General features: G+C 32.2%; 3 protein-coding genes across 3 annotated transcripts; 2 read left to right on the top strand and 1 right to left on the bottom strand.

Annotated features, from left to right (window-relative positions):
* The first annotated feature begins 1436 nt into the window (after positions 1–1436).
* Positions 1437–5352, top strand: LOC105617232 (glucose 1,6-bisphosphate synthase). The gene is made up of 9 exons (XM_012198798.1): positions 1437–1511; positions 1810–2066; positions 2184–2646; positions 2737–2924; positions 3000–3177; positions 3254–3477; positions 3560–3665; positions 4855–5078; positions 5250–5352. The coding sequence occupies exons 1-9, from the start codon at positions 1437–1439 to the stop codon at positions 5350–5352; spliced, it is 1818 nt and encodes a 605-aa protein (XP_012054188.1).
* An 853-nt stretch (positions 5353–6205) lies between these two features.
* LOC105617360 (histone-lysine N-methyltransferase SETMAR-like) lies at positions 6206–7477 on the bottom strand. The gene is made up of 2 exons (XM_012198920.1): positions 7366–7477; positions 6206–7173 (listed from the first exon to the last, which is right to left on the bottom strand). Exons 1-2 carry the CDS (start codon positions 7475–7477, stop codon positions 6206–6208), a joined length of 1080 nt encoding a protein of 359 aa, XP_012054310.1.
* Positions 7478–8276: 799 nt separating this feature from the next.
* On the top strand, positions 8277–13259 carry LOC105617231 (huntingtin-interacting protein 1). The gene is made up of 17 exons (XM_012198797.1): positions 8277–8318; positions 8520–8583; positions 8700–9057; positions 9129–9190; positions 9423–9697; positions 9902–10104; positions 10335–10473; positions 10546–10633; positions 10776–10864; positions 10941–11144; positions 11229–11409; positions 11491–11778; positions 11964–12205; positions 12282–12434; positions 12575–12675; positions 12768–12997; positions 13096–13259. Exons 1-17 carry the CDS (start codon positions 8277–8279, stop codon positions 13257–13259), a joined length of 2883 nt encoding a protein of 960 aa, XP_012054187.1.
* Positions 13260–17102: the final 3843 nt, after the last annotated feature.

Here is a 17102-nt window from a genome sequence, read left to right as displayed (position 1 = left end):
AACGTAAACGTAAAGTAAAGTAAACGTAAACGTAAACTAACGTAACGTACGTAGTATATATATATATAATATATATAGTATATATATATATCTCTCTCTCTCTCTCTCTCTCTCTCTCTCTCTCTCTCTCTCTCTCTCTCTCTCTATAATGAATAGAAGATTTAATTCATTCTAGATAATTAAATTTTACTAAATAAAAAAGCTAAAAAGCTCAGATTAACTAATGAATTTACTAATACATATGTAAGTAATAAATTCATTGAATAATATGATAAATTACATTAAACACGCATGTTCCTTTGATTCTAAAAAATTCTACTGTTCTAATTTCATGGCACTTTCCGCAATTGAAATAGTCACGTAATTATAAGATATTGAGAAAAAGAATGAAAAATACAAATTCTATAAAAGAAAAATTGATTTAAACTGTTAATCGTAACTGAATTTAATTCAGATATTTCAAATTGTATTTGACTTCCACGATGTGGAATATACGTTATTCAAACCGAACATATCTATCATTTTATTCAATATAATGAAAGAACTAGATACATCTAATGTTTTTATCGCTTACTCAACTGCGCACCATTCACGCTCCAGATTTAATCGATTATTAAAAAAAAAACCCGCAGAGAGATTGTATCGTGACAATTGATCTTATTAACATGCGGGGGACGATAATAATATATGTGAAACTTGCAAAAACATTCGTTCGCCGTGTTTCACATGATCGAGTTAAAGAAAAATAATTCAAGGTTTTTCTGTTCAATTCTACAAATATATCTATACACACCTTACGATAAAACTGCGCGCGTATACATTCGATGGATGCATTATTGTCGCGAACGTCGCCGTGTCTTCCCTCATCGATAGACGTTCCTGGCGTTTTCAGCAAAAAAGTCCTTTGACGTAGCCAATCTGAGATTGGAGGTAAATTCAAACTGATCTTGCGTGATCTTCATGAACTTCTCGATTAAATGCGAGATAAAATGAGATAATTTCATATAATTAACAATAGATGCGCGTCGCGAAAATACGCGGCGATGCTCGCGTAACCTATAAGTCGGCGTTTCGTGAGGCAAACAGGCGGTCGCATTTGATATGCTTTTTTTCATCGCCGTTTATCGAAGAGACGACTCCGATCGATATAGATAATGATAAGGAGAAATTTTGTATTACTGTTATCAGTTGTATGTCAAGGACACTCTTCTATCTTATCTGAATAATTATCGTCAATTGCACAACTCTCTAATCTCAAATGATATACTCTGTTATATATGTATTACAGAAAATTGGGAGAAAGTCAATTTCGCTGTGGATACAGGAATAATTGAGACACTTCTTCTTAGCAGGGAGAAGTTGTATTGATAAATACATTGATTGGATTTATTTAGAAAGTATCTAATTTGCCTTTGGATCTAAGTACTGCTGATACAATGACTCTCTGTTCAATGAACACTAGTGATAGTAATTTGGATAACAAAATTACTGAATGGTTGCAATGGAACAAGGTACTTATTACTAAGTATTATGAATGCTTTTTATTTCATCATACAAGTATCAACATGAGTATTATTCTATCTTTGTTACTCATTGATTATCAAGAAAGATATAATGATCTTTGTGTCAACTTGTATCACTAAATGAAAAGTATCTTATTTATTGAAATAATATAAAATAATAATAAATATAGTATTTGCGTTGATAGATTTAGTAATATAATCTTATTTTTAATATGATATAGTTTTTTATATTGCAAATGCATTTAAATTATATTATAGTTAAAAATTTTTGTACTTGATATTGTAGGATCCAAAAGCAAAAGACGAGATATTGGAATACTTGGACAAAGGCCAGATTAAAATATTATCGAAGTTGTTTCTTAAGAGGCTCGAATTTGGAACTGCAGGTCTTAGAGGTCGTATGGGACCAGGTTATAACCAAATGAATGATTTAGTCATTGTGCAAACTGGTCAAGGATTATCAAAATATTTGATGGATACAATATTCGATGTTATACAGAAAGGTGTTGTAATTGGCTATGATGGTCGTTATAACAGTAAAAAGTGAGTCATGATGTACTGTTATCATACCGAAGAATAGTTAAGACTCATAAAAAAATTTAAACATTAGACTCTAATCCTTTTATTAACACTCTCATTGAGAATTTATTAATTTTTCAGGTTTGCAGAATTAACTGCTGCAATTTTCATAGCCAATGGTATTAAAGTTTATTTATTTTCCCAAGTCTGTCCTACACCATTTATACCTTACACTATCTTGAAATATAAGTGTGCAGCCGGGATCATGGTGACTGCCTCTCATAATCCTAAGGATGACAATGGGTACAAAGTTTACTGGGAGAATGGGGCACAAATCATTTCACCGCATGACAAAAAGATCCAAAGCTATATTCTTAATAATCTTAAACCACTTGAATCCTCATGGGATGTAAACCAAATCTATGAAAGTTCCTATTACAAAGATCCAAGAGACGATATTATGCGGCATTATTATCAAGATTTGAAGGATAATGTTTTGTATCCTGAAGTTAATAAAAATACTACATTAAAATTCACGTACACAGCTATGCACGGTGTTGGGCAAGAATATATGACTGCTGCGTTTGAGGCAGCAAACTTTAAGGTATGAATATACATATAAGTATACTGAGACTGTTAGAAATGCAATTTTGGAAAAAATTGAAAAAACGAATACTATTGTCTTTTTTTTCAGCCATTTATAACAGTGGAGGAACAAAAATTACCAGATCCAGAATTTTCCACGGTGAAATTTCCAAATCCAGAGGAAGGAAAAAGCGCTTTGGATCTCAGCATAAAAACAGCAAATAAAAACGATTCGTCTATAATAATCGCTAATGATCCTGATGCTGATAGACTTGCATGTGCAATGAAGACGGAGAAGTATGCGAACTCTTAATAAATTTAGATTGAGCTACAATAAACGAACAATGTGAATACATTAGATGATCTTTATAGCGGGGAATGGCATGTCTTCTCTGGAAATGAACTTGGCGCCTTATTGGGTTGGTGGATGATTCACACTTATCAAGTGATACATCCTGATGTTGATTTGAGTAAAACATATATGTTAGCATCTACTGTTTCCAGCAAAATTTTAGCTTCAATGGCTAAAAAGGAAGGTTTTAATTTCGAGGTTTGTAATTTTAATATGTACATGTGCACAGCAAAAAATTATATGAAATATTTTAAATAAGACTATTTTTTTATAGGAAACTTTAACAGGTTTTAAATGGATGGGCAACAAAGCTATAGAATTAATGAAGAATAATAAGGAGGTCTTATTTGCATATGAAGAAGCTATAGGTTTTATGTGCGGCTCTAAAGTCCTGGATAAGGATGGTATCAGCGCTGGTGTACGTGTAGCTGAATTAGCAGCTTATCTTGAAACGATAGGATTGACTTTATCTGATAAGTTGGAGGAGATATATGAAGAGTACGTTACATTACGTTTATGTGAAGTCTGAAACAAATTTTATGCAACACTTGACAATTTCCATTTATTCCATGATATATAGATATGGTCATCACATCAATGATAATTCCTATTGGATATGTCATGATCCAGATACCATCAAGACGATATTTGAACGATTAAGGAATTATTCAGGCAAATCGGATACAGTAAGTTCTATTTTAATTACTTCTAAGAAGATATTATTTTCTTTCATCTAAGTAAAGTTTAAAAAGACAGCTTGCATGCTAATTTATGTTAAATTGCCATCTATAATTTGCATTTTGATTTATATCTATATAACAAAAAATATATTTAAAGAAATAATTAATTATACAAAATTTGATAAATATTCAAAAATTTAATATTGTATAGTATGTAATAATAATTACGTCATTTAAGACATGTGTAAAAAAATATGTCTCATAAATACGTCTAATCATAGTTTTGATTAGCAAGAAAAGATATCTTTCTTAGTAATATAAAAATATATTTGATGTAGAGATACGGCAGATTATATAAAGTTAGTTTTCTGTTGCAAGTGTAATAACGAACATCGCTTCGTTCGCTACTAATATATTCTAATTTGCGTCTAATAGTATGTGCTCGCAAGGTCAATAAATATATGATGCATGAGGTAGCATAAATTGACTAACCACTTTGGAAGTGTAATAAAACCGATGCGCCGTTGTATTTCTGCATGTGTCATTCTAGGTGACAGTTGTGTCGGCAGTGGCGCTTTATCGTTGTCTCATGATAAAATAATAATAAATACAATATAAACTTATAGTGAAAGTTATCTAAGAAAACGTCTTTATTTGGATTTATACTTTGATGTGCAATTATATTTATACTTAATGAATTGATTGTGTTGTAATGCATTAATATGTTTGAGATATATAATCAAGCAAAATTATTTCCAAAAAAAATTGCTTAAAATATTGTCTTTTTTTTCTCTTATATACCGCCAATGCTTATTAAGATGACAAAAAAAATTATTTACAACAAATACGTAAATGTGATTGTTATATCATTGACATTACTGCCTTCCGTGCTTCTTGCCGTTTTGTTTATTCCAGTAGTATTGTCATTATATCCTCTCACACCGTTTCTTGAGGAAGAAACAGATGAAAGTATGGTGTAAGTATATTTAAGAGATAAGTTTTTTTAATTATACTGGATTAATCAGGATGCTAATATGATAGCTGTAAACAGATTTATTTATATTTTCTTTATCATTTCTGTAATAATAAATAAAACAATATTAATGCATAATATAAAATAGGAAAATACTCTTTTTTTTTATGTTTTTTCTTTTTTCTTTTATAAAGATTCTAATGTAATTTGTTTTTAATACAGTATCCAACCGGAATTCTTAAAGGAAAATATATAATAACTGGCATTCGAGACTTAACAACTGGATATGACAATACAAAACCTGATAATAAAGCAATTCTTCCTATATCAAAATCTAGCCAAATGATTACATTCACATTCAAAAATGGTTTAGTTACTACTTTAAGAACCAGTGGCACGGAACCCAAAATAAAATACTACAATGAATTATGTGGATCGCCTGGAGAGTAAGTTTTTCCGCAAATATTATTTGCAAGAATATAATTCATTGTCACACCTTACTTCATTTAATTCTAATTTTATTGTAATTTAATGACATATTTTAGAGTCTGTTTTTAAAGTTGCTTGTAAAAATTTGATATTTTTATGTTATATAATATATCATTTTAATATTTTAGGGATTTAAACAAATTAAAATGCATTCTCAGCGAAATGGTATCCGCTATCATAGCAGAATTTCTTCAACCAGAAATTAATGGACTTATCGCTCGTGAGGAATAAATTACGATAATTGAATCTCTATTGTGCCTGGTGATGTTATGCATTTTACGTAGTTAACGCATTTAAATTTAAAATTATCAGTACATTATACAATCTATTTTACAATTACTTTGCAATAATATAGCACCAAGTGTCCAATTTCTAAATTTATTCGATCGTTTGTGCATATTTATGTTACATTACTAAGTTTATGATGCGTTTATGATATATTAATTTAATTATATTACAAAATGAAAACGATGTTTCTATTGTAAGCTTACAATATAATAGAAAATGGCTGTGTACTTGTATATGTATATTACATACTATTTTGTTTTCTGTTAAAATTGTTGAGGGAAAGTTGGTTACATGTTATCTTTCCTGTTTCTTTAATTAATACATTGGGAAATACAATGTAAAAAACGCATATGGTATCCTCTAGTTCTACAATTTAAGAATTAAGTAAATATTTATTGTTCATAGACATTAATTGAAACTGTTTAACGATTATGTGAAAGGATTCATTTATTTATTTTTTTTTTAGAAATGGCTGACATTAACAATTTAAAATTAAAATACCAGAAAATATATTTATCAGTATATAATGTAAAATATTATAAAAGAATGAACGTGAAATTAATAAATAATTTGTGTTTTATTACAAATTCTGTTTCTATACGATTTCAAATATTTTTCTAAATTACATTTTTACATTATTTAATCTTTTTTTTAACATGAAACAATTTGTAAGATATATTTTTAGTATTTTATTATATTATTTATTTAAAATTAAAATGATATTGGGTTGTTCGGAAAGTTCGTGCCGATTTTGAAGGAAAATTGAAACGCAGAAGATTTAAATTTTATACATTTATTAAATTATATAGGTGCCATTCTGTTCTACAACCTTTCTCCATCTTTCAGGCAACTTAAAAATTCCGTCCTTCCAGAATCTCTCAGGTTTTTCAGCGAAAAATTTTTCTAAGTGATTTTTTACCTCGACCAAAGAATTGAAGCTTTTTCCATTAAGGGAATTTTGTAATGGTCGAAATAGGTGGAAATCAGAGGGCGCGAGGTCTGGTGAATATGGTGGATGGGGTAGAACATCCCAACCGAGCTCCAACAACTTTTGTCGAGTTATCAAAGACACAGGCCGCGCATTGTCCTGATGAAACACGACGTCCTTCTGATTCGCTATTTCTGGACGTTTTTGTTCAATTGCTGTCTTCAATTCGTCTAATTGGGAACAATACTTCTCTGAATTTATCGTCTTGTTGTTTGGTAAAAGCTCATAATACAAGATCCCTTTCCAATCCCACCAGACACAGAGCATGACCTTCTTTGGATGAAGACCGGCTTTTGGGATGGCTAAAGGTGATTCATTCCGCTTTCCCCGAGATCTTTTTCGTTCAACATTATTGTAAATGATCCATTTTTCATCCCCCGTCACTATTTGCTTTAAAAATGGTGTCTCCTCGTTGCGTTTATAGAGCGAGTCGCAAATGGAAATGCGATCCATCAGATTTTTCTCCGTTAAATCGTGGGGAACCCATACATCAAAACGATTTATGTAGCCAAGTTTCACAAAATGCTTGTGGATGGTGGATTTTGACATATTCAACATTTCTGCTAATTTACGTGTCGTATAATGTGGATTATTTTCCATCAGTGTTTTAATCTGTTCTTCATCTGTGGTGGAGGGCCTACCCGGGCGTTCTTGATCTTCAAGATTGAAATCACCAGCTTTAAACCTAGCAAACCACTTCCGCACAGTTCTTTCAGATACAGCACCTTCGCCATAAACAGCGCATATCTTGTTTGCCGCTTGTGTGGCATTTTTGCCTTTGCGGTAAAAGAAAAGCATTAAATGCCTAAAATGCACTTTGTTTTCTTCCATATTCAAAGGCGTATAAAACTGATAAAAATTAACGTAAACCAAATTTTTTTCCAAGTATGCTTGAAGTATCGTCTTTTACGATATGTACGCATGTCATTTGTTTTCAATCATTCTGCTATATTCAGACTTGTCCTTACGCCATCTACCAAAAATTGGCACGAACTTTCCGGAGAACCCAATATAAAACGTGTCGGTAAAAGAAACTCCTCGAAGAAATATTTGATCTTTTCCACCGTTCGATGGCACCATCGTGATATCCGTCGTTCATACAGCGTTGAACGTTCTATATACTCCCTAAACGGTTTTCTGGTGTGGCGTGTCGTGTGGTTATTTGTTATCACAATTCTCTCTCTCTCTGTATACAGTGTATACAAAAATCGATTAACTGTTGTCATTCCTCCAACGCTTGACCATCGTAGGCGCGTACGAAAGATACGGGAAGAGAAAAAAATTCAGAGAGAGAAGGATCGGTTGCGGTATCGTCACATTTCCGCAGATCCACTCATATGACGGTAGCATCGACACCCACGGGTGGAGCAGAGTCGCACGCGGAATGACGCGCTCGCGGCTGTCACGCTCGTGAGAAGACATAGGCCCGTTGTGTGTCATCACGCGAACATGTCACCGCTGTCTCGGCGAAGGGATCGCGAGCAAAGAGCGACCAACTTGAGCGCGGAGTCCGCGCCCGTATTCCGGGGACTTCAGGTACACCGCACCCCGCACTCGTTGAGGTCAAGCAACTCGGGAAGAGGGCTCCCTCGTTTCCGAGCAGCTGTCCCTTGCGAAACTCCATCCTTCGCGGATAACGCGAGAATGGTGTACCATTCTCTTCTCCTACATATGATAATTAATAAGGGTAACTTTCAACTTGCAGCTTCGTAGATAATACACACAGCTGCAAAAGTCGCGGTCTATAGTCCGTCGGAAATGACATTAGTCGATCTGTGAATTGACGAACGATATCCGCGATTTGCATACGCTGATAATTAGCGTATCGTTTCGCACGCCTTCATATTCTTTTCTTCCTCATCTTGGTAAATTTATTATCATGACTACAATACCGCTGACTGATAAACAGCTTCATCAACTGGTGAGTCAAGAGATCGCACTATATATGTCGGATTATCACAATTATCTCATATCCTGAATGAATTGGGAATTATGTAGATGACACTGAACGTCCCTTTTAAAAAAGTTAACAAGAAAATGTTTAGATATCCGACGATGAAATTGAAATTATTTATCCTTGATTTTTATAACATAAACATATATGATTGTTTGTTGTTTATAGAGTATTAGCATTGGGAAGGCTGTAAATTCCACAGAAACACCGGTGAAGGAAAAACATGTTCGAAGTATCCTTTTCTAATCCAGAATATAATTACATATTTGTAGTATTTATTATTAATATATACATCCAAGAGATACATAATCAAGAGAGAAAGTTAAAAAATTCCTTATGAACGAATAGGTGCCATTATTGGTACATATCGAGAGAAGAGTGGCTGCATCTTCTGGACGTATATGCTGAGACAACCGTTGCAGGAGAATCAGATCGTCGCGTGGAAATTTTGTCATGTTCTGCACAAAGTACTGCGCGAGGGACATCCTCGGGTTATCGTCGATTCCCAACGGTATCGCGGCAAGTTGGAAGATATTGGAAAACTCTGGCAACATCTTAGAGAAGGTTACGGTCGCCTCATACAGTTGTACGCAAGACTGCTAATAACTAAATTAGATTATCATAAACGGAACCCGCGCTTACCTGGGAATTTGCAAGTAACACCAGAAGAGCTCGAAGCAATTGGAGAAAATGATATTAATATATAGTGAGTGTTGTTTTTTTCATAATTTTATTAAATGTGATGGCATATATATGTATAATTTGTTATTTTTCTAGCTTTCAGATGTCAGTTGAAATGTTTGATTATATGGACGACATCTTGAATTTACAGCATGCAGGTACTTCAAAATAAATTTTAAGTTGCATTCCGAGAGCGCACTTTCAACGTTAATACATTTTATTCTTATTTTTTGTCTAATAAATAATAAAGATAAATGGCGCATTAATGTTGAAAGCGCATTCTTGAAACTAATATTCTAATTTGTTTAAAAGATAGAATAGATTGCATTTTTTTTTGAGATATAAATTTTTGATATAGAACAGCACGTTCCTTGAGATCTGTATTTGTAGTTTTTGGTTCTCTGGACTTATCACGATCTAATTCAATGACACCATGCGGCCAGTGTCGACTCGCGCCTTTAATTCCGTGTATTCAGGATGCTTCGCAATTGTACGATTGCTGTGTGAAAATCCTGTTTAAACTCCACGGCGCGCTTCCGGCGGACACGTTAACAGGACATCGCGATAGATTCTCAAAGCAATTTCATGAGCTGAAGAGTTTTTACAATACTATCAAACATATGCAGTATTTTAAATATTTGATAGCAATTCCGTCGTTACCTGAGGTAAAGTTTTAATTAACTAATTAATACAATAATATTCATATCAGACTAGAGATTGGAATTGAGATTAAATTCAATCAAAAGAAAGAAAACTGATATATTCAAATTTAGTGAATTATTTTGATCAAATTCCATCTCAATCTCAATCTCTAGCCTGATATGGGCATAAAAGAATTTGTGCATTATATCACATTTATCGTATTTTAGAAGCCACCTAACTTTTTAATACAAGCCGAGTTAAGAACGTATGTCACACCGATAGTGGTACTTCCGCCCGAAGAATCTATAGATTCTGAGACTGCCATAGAAAACCTTATTGATACATCCGATACGGGATCATTAACGGGCGATCAATTGGATTCTGTGAATACACGAAACGGCTCGATATCACCTGATGCTCTTGTGGAAAGGTATGGCATTTTTTCTTTTTCTATATTATCTTTCTGTTTTGTTTAACACAAATTGAAAAATAAGAAACGGAATGCATTCCATTTGATGATAAATCGACACAAGTAAGATCTGTTTTTGTTACTCATAAAATATCAAGAAAAATAGAATAATTGTATCAACTTGTGTCATTAAATAAAAAGCACTCACGATAACTATTTTTGTATCTATTCTTTTATATGTGTTCTTTCAGAGACAGCCTTATCGATCACTTATATCAAGAAAATGTTCGTCAAAGGCAAGAAGTAAATCATTTGTTAATGGACCATCAACAAATAGTTGCAGATTTTAGAAATCGCGTTTTAGAATTGGAATCGACTCTTTCTACTAAAGTAAGTAAATTGTTTGTCATGCACTTTAATAATTTTATTTTGTTTCGTGAACTAATATTGCAAATATTCTAGAGTAATGAAATTGTAACGGAGAAACAAACTTGTCAGAAATTAATGAAGGAAAACGCAATTACATTAGCAAAAGTTCAAGAAATTGAAGGTATAATTTTTAATTTCAATGTATAATTTCAATTACAATGTATAATTTCTGTATGATTTTATATGATTGCATTATTTATTAAAAATTGTGTATATTCTTTTAAATGACTGACAATGATTTTGTTCTTGTTAAATCTTTCAAGGAAAAAATGAAGTATTAGAGGAAAAATTTAAAAAACTCAAGGATGTTTACTCGAAGCTGAGAGAAGAACATATCAGTTTAATCAGAAAGGTATGTATTTGAGATATCAGCGATAAAAAAGTTATTATGTCCATTATTTTATTCACAACAACCTTATACATGAAAGAAAGCTGAACTCGATAAAGAATTGGGAGGAATAAAGATATCACGAGAGCAATCTGAACGTCGAACATTGAAAGCGGAAGAGCGATTGCAAGAGTTGCTTCAAGGACAAGCGTCGACAGAACAAGAAACACAGAGAGTAGCGCAAGCACGCGAAGATTTAGAGGATGTAAGAAAGAAACTTGACGCTGTCCAAACCGAAAATTTGGTAAATTAAAATTTTAATGAATGCTTTAATTACTAATTATTCTATCACGTTGATAAAAAAATTGTTTACTATTTGTCATTGTAGGCATTAATAGCAAAAATAGATTTTATTACGTCTGAGAAAACAGCTTTAGAAGAAGATCTCCATGATTTACTGATACAAAAAGAAGAACTAGATTTACGAATAGTAAATTTGGAAACCGATGCCGAACGATCCTATAATCAAGTAAAAATAGACGCTAACACGGCTCTTTTTGATTTACTATGTGAGTAATGAATATGTATATTGAATAAAAATTTATACTAAAATTAATTCATACAGAAATGGAAAAGATTATTTATTTCAGTGAATGCTATATCAGAAGCGGAATCTATCTTACATTACGCAATGCATGCGATCGATAATCCGGCCATATCGGCGTTAACATGCACGCCCGATTATCTCGAAAGTTTATTAGAGCCGACAGAAAAATCATTTAATGATTTGGAGGAGGCATATAATAATTATATGCTTGATACAACGAAGGGAAAAGTGCTAATTCGTACTGCTGTACATAGTGCATACTTTTTGGCTCTCTATCTAATATATGCAAAATCCACTTCAAACACATCGACAGATATTGGTATAGCTGATAGTAAGTTTTTTTATAATTACATGATAATGCTTTAAATATTTGAGGGCAAGATATTACTTTGAGAACGTGGAAATTATTGATAAAAGAATAATAATGCTGTATCGGATAGTCTAAAATAAATTACAAAATATTGTGGAATATAATAATTTTTAACGCTTTCTATAAGACCCGTCGTACACTTGTAGGATTTGCCGATGAATGTAAACAGTTAGGTTCGCAAGGTTTAATTATGTTGAGTTATATCAAAGAGAAGTCGTCAATGACCGGTGCGCAAATTACAAATGTCAAAAGTCAATTACAAAAGATTTCGTCTCTCATAAATACATTATCAAGTACTCAGAACAACGTGGAAATTGTCGGGACTTTAGTAGAAAGTGAGTTGCAGAGTATGGATAAAGCTATTGAAGAAACGGTTGCAAAAATACAGGTGCTTAATGATAAGAATACTTATGCAATAAAAAAATAAAAAATAAGCTTTAACTTTTTCGATTTATTTTTAATAGGATATGTTGGATAAATCTCGTGCGGCGGATTCAGGTTTGAAATTAAAAGTAAACGAACAGATCTTGGATTCTTGCACGGATCTAATGAAATGCATAAGAAAATTAGTGCAGAAGTCTCGCTTGCTGCAGAAGGAAATTGTAGAACAAGGAAGGGTATGATAAACTTATTTTAACAATTATTTGAAAAATTAGCTATATCTGATATATTAAATAATAGGTAAATAATTGACATAAAAATAAATTGACATAAAAAGTTATATTATAATTGGAAATCTTAACAATATTTTGTTTAGGGAACTGTTTCTGCTACTGAATTTTACAAACGTAATCATCAATGGTCCGAGGGTCTTATCTCAGCAGCAAAAGCGATTGCTATGGGCGCAAACTTTTTATTGTAAGTGTCAAGTATTAGTAAACTGTAATTGTCTTGTAGTCTTTCTAGTAATCTTTCGAAACATAGTTATGTGTATATATGTATTATTACAGAGAAGCAGCAGATAAAGTTGTGTTAGGAAATGGCAAATTTGAGCAATTGGTTGTTGCCTCACAAGGCATTGCGGCATCTACCGCGCAATTGGTAGTTGCTAGTAGAGTTAAGGCTGACAGAAATAGTACTAATTTGACTGAACTTTCTAAAGCTTCGAGAGAAGTGACTCAAGCTACAGCGAACGTTGTGGCGACTGCTAAAAGCTGCAATCATCTCGTTGAGGAAAATGGTATTTGATTTTAAAAGACATTAAATTATTATGCCACGTCATATACTGTTTTTTAATATTCTTAATTTTCTTAATACTCTTATATCTTAATTTTACAGAAGATTTAGATATGTCTAATCTAAGTTTACATCAAGCTAAAAGGCTCGAAATGGAGGCACAAGTGCGAATTCTAGAATTGGAGCAAGCCTTAGAAACTGAGAGATTACGTTTAGCCGCACTTCGACGTTATCATTATCAACTTGATGGTGAGAATGAAGCATGAGCTGGATTTGAGCATCGATTGAATTTAGATTAAGGATATTCAACAAATACAAAAATCGTATGTAGATAAAGAATCATAGCAATCGTGTAAATTAGTCTCGACTCAACTAACCATAGAGATCGGTTTTACGTTAGAAGCGAAACTTCTATTATTCATACATAAGCATTTTTTTTATGCATGTCGTATTATGCATGTCTCGAAAATCAACGATCTAATTTTCTGTCATTATATAGATCTATTAAATGTACTTTATTGGATAATGCTCGAATATATATATATATATATATATATATATATACATTTATCGATCATATATTGAATGGAAATCATATATTGAATTATAGTTTTTTAATCTACTTTCAGAATTTTTTTTACGTTATTTTTTTTATTCAATAACGAGCATTTATAAGATAAAGTACATTTTACGAATAAATTTAATGAGCAATGAAATTCAAAATATCTAATGCAAGTTTCTATTACATTTGGAATAATTTTATAAGAGAATCGTGTTTTTTTCTAAACAAATATATATATATATATATATATAAGGAGGATTGTATGTTAAGTGACCAATGACCTGAAACTTTTAGAGATCTACAAAGTTTACTAACTTGTTAGGTATACATACATGTGAGTTATTTTCGTTTTAAAGTAAAAATGATGTGTGTGTGTGTGTGTGTTTTACATAATTAATTTAAACTAAATAAGCGCAAATTTCTATTATGTTTTCCCAGCGATCAGTTTCATTTTTCATGAAAGATTTAACGTGTGAGAAAGAGAAAAACTTAACATATGAAATTCTTCTAATGGTCTTACCAAAGTTATTATTTTATAAACACAATTTTCTCAATAAATCATCGAGAGAGAATAATCTGTGTGTTGATTGATTTTCGTATAAGTTAGTATCCTGATATATGCTACTGCATTACCATAGTTTTTTTCATTTGTAATAATAATTAATCGTTAGATAACATATTGTGCATATTAAATAACTCCCCACTTGAGATCCCTGGAACACCAGCGCAATTCTCCAAATTGAAATTTTTTCGTATTTCTAAATTTGGATAGTCCTATTTTTATGTCGAATTCAGCGATTAATGAAATCTTTTGATATTTTATTAATTACTAAAAGTTGCCAAATATTGATCTTGAATAATTTTTTTACTCAAATACCATCAATTTTCCAGAAAAATTGCTAGAAACGAAAATCATTTATTTTCTTCTCTAAAACTCTAAGAATTTTTTCAGAATTTTTTATCAACTTTTTAATACTGCATTTTCTTATTTTTAATATGAAAAAATATGGTATTAAAAAATTCTGAAAAAATTCTCAGAACTTTATTATAGAAGAAAATAAATAATTTTTGTCTCTTGCAGCATTTTTATAAAGTTGATAGTATTTGAGTAAAAAATTATTCAAGACCAATATTTGGCAATTTTTAGTAATTAATAGCTTATGAAGATTATGCATTTCGCAAGTTTCCTCCATGTCCAGATTCATTCTTGAAATGCCAACATTTCGTGAACATGTTGTAGTCTATTTTATTAGGGCGAGGAGCAGTCTGATACCCAGTATCAGGAAATGTGAAACGCATAATCTTTATAGAAAACACCCATGGAAGCTTCAAGAATACAATTAATAGCTTGTTAACTATTGCGAAATTTACAAAATAATAAAGAACTTTTCGAATCAATTTAGTCCGCTCTATCTACACAAAAACAATTTGTAAAAACTTTCAGGACACCCTGTATATATATTATAAATGAATATGTTTGATTAGTAAGTAATTCGATCTTATTCCATTTTGCCGTTTGGTTAGTTTCGGTATCATAAAAACTAATATTGAATATTGAAACTAATATTCATTCAGCTTGTATTCGCTAACCTCATCTTAGCTTCGCAAATCAAGATTCATAGCGAGCTCCTCGAACGCACACTGAGACGGTACATGCGTTCACGCTGTTGGGATTCGACGCTGAGAGGGGGGAAGAGGAGGTGGGGGAGATAATGGTGGGGAGGCATAATCGTGGAGAGGTGACAAGAAGAGTGGTGGAAGATGTATATAAGTAGTCCTCAACTGCCGAGAGAGTCATTCGACATTTTGCAGTCGAACAAGGCAGACATGGAAGCTTTCAGAAGAATCTTTTCGTTCCTCAATTTCTTTATCGTACCAAAATTAGATGTAATAAAGAAGTTACCTACTGAAATTTCCAGCATGATATTTAGCATGTTAGACGACCGGTCTCTCCGATTCTCTGCGAAGGTCTCTTTGACGTGGAGAGGAATTTCTGCTTACGAACAGAGACGCAGGAAAACACGCGACGCAATAAAACATAAACTAGCACGGTATTTACCTGTTCGGTGTTACAATGAGGCGGCTATGACGTTTAATGTGAACGAACGAGTTGGTAGTGCTGTGCAGCAGAATCGCGGTCGTTCCCGAAAATACTTATGTGTATCGGAGAACTTTAAAGTTAAGAAGAAAATCAAGACGTATAGAGGAAACATGCGCTTTTAAATATTGCTATGAAAAATGTATATGTATATAAAAAAAAATATAAATATATACTCAGCAAATGAGAATGGATTAAAATGGATTAAAATTTTTTTCTATCCGAATGCGTATTTTAAATAGCGAATACTTTTTTGGGATTTAATTGGATTCAGTTGGATTCAATTGGATTCAATTGGATGCAATTGGATTGAAAAATTGCATTTCCTATTCAAAATTTTGAATTGATAGTATTCACAATGTGTGTGTTGTACACAGAAAAAGCTAATATTATTTTTAGATTGAAAGGCATAGAGATATGCTCCATGCAATTCCTATAAATGAATAAAAATGCATTAAGGATTGAAAAGCATTCACTTTAACATTTGTGAATCAATATTTCTGAAAATCTGAATCCATTTCAATTTATTTCAATCCATTCTCGTTTGCTGGATATTTATTTATTTTAATGATTTAGTAATTCATAATAAAATAAAGATAAATTCCACCGGACTCCCATCAGAATAAAGACAATATTCACGTAGGTAACCAATATCCTTTCCTCCACCAAACATCATTAGACAAAAGTGATTGGTCCTCCAAGACCTGATCAGGGACACAGATATTGTACTTCTAGCCAACAAAGGCAACACAACAGTAGTCATGAACACATTAGACTATAAGAAAAAGGTGAAGAACTTTTTCCCGGACAAAGCATACAAAAAGCTTGACAAAGATTCTACTTATATAATACAATCATACCGAACATCAAGATCTTAGTAGAAAAAGCAACATTCCCAAAATCAAATCAACATTAAAACCTACAAATTCTCTTCCACTAAGACTGTGGATTACCAAAAGTACACAAACCAAACATTTCAAATCGATGATCAACGCCATACGTTCCCCGACATACAATTTATATTCCGCTTCCTAGCACAAACACTACAATCCTTCACTGGAAAATCTGAATCACACACATAACCAACTCAATGAACTTCATATAAAAGATCTAAAAAATCCGACTACGTCCCATAGATCTACTTACATTTCGATAGAATCCCTTTTCACATAAGTCCCAATAAAAGACACATTAAACATAATAAATGCTTCACATGAAATCCCCTCCAATCTCATCTCGCTAATAAAGCATTGCTTAACAACCACTTACTATAACATCAATTTTATATAAACTTTAAGAACGGCAATGGCTCTCCTATTTCTGTATTTCGTTAGAGCTTCACATAGAGCATTTTGAGAAAGAGATTCTCAGAAAAACATCCAAAAAACCAGAAGTTTGATTTCGTTATATAGATGACACATTCGTGATATGAAAAAACGAAACAGAGCC

The sequence above is a fragment of the Atta cephalotes genome, assembly GCF_000143395.1.
Source record: "Atta cephalotes unplaced genomic scaffold scaffold00012, whole genome shotgun sequence".
NCBI classification, from domain to species: domain Eukaryota; kingdom Metazoa; phylum Arthropoda; class Insecta; order Hymenoptera; family Formicidae; genus Atta; species Atta cephalotes.
This window is presented reverse-complemented; position numbering and strand designations above follow the sequence as displayed.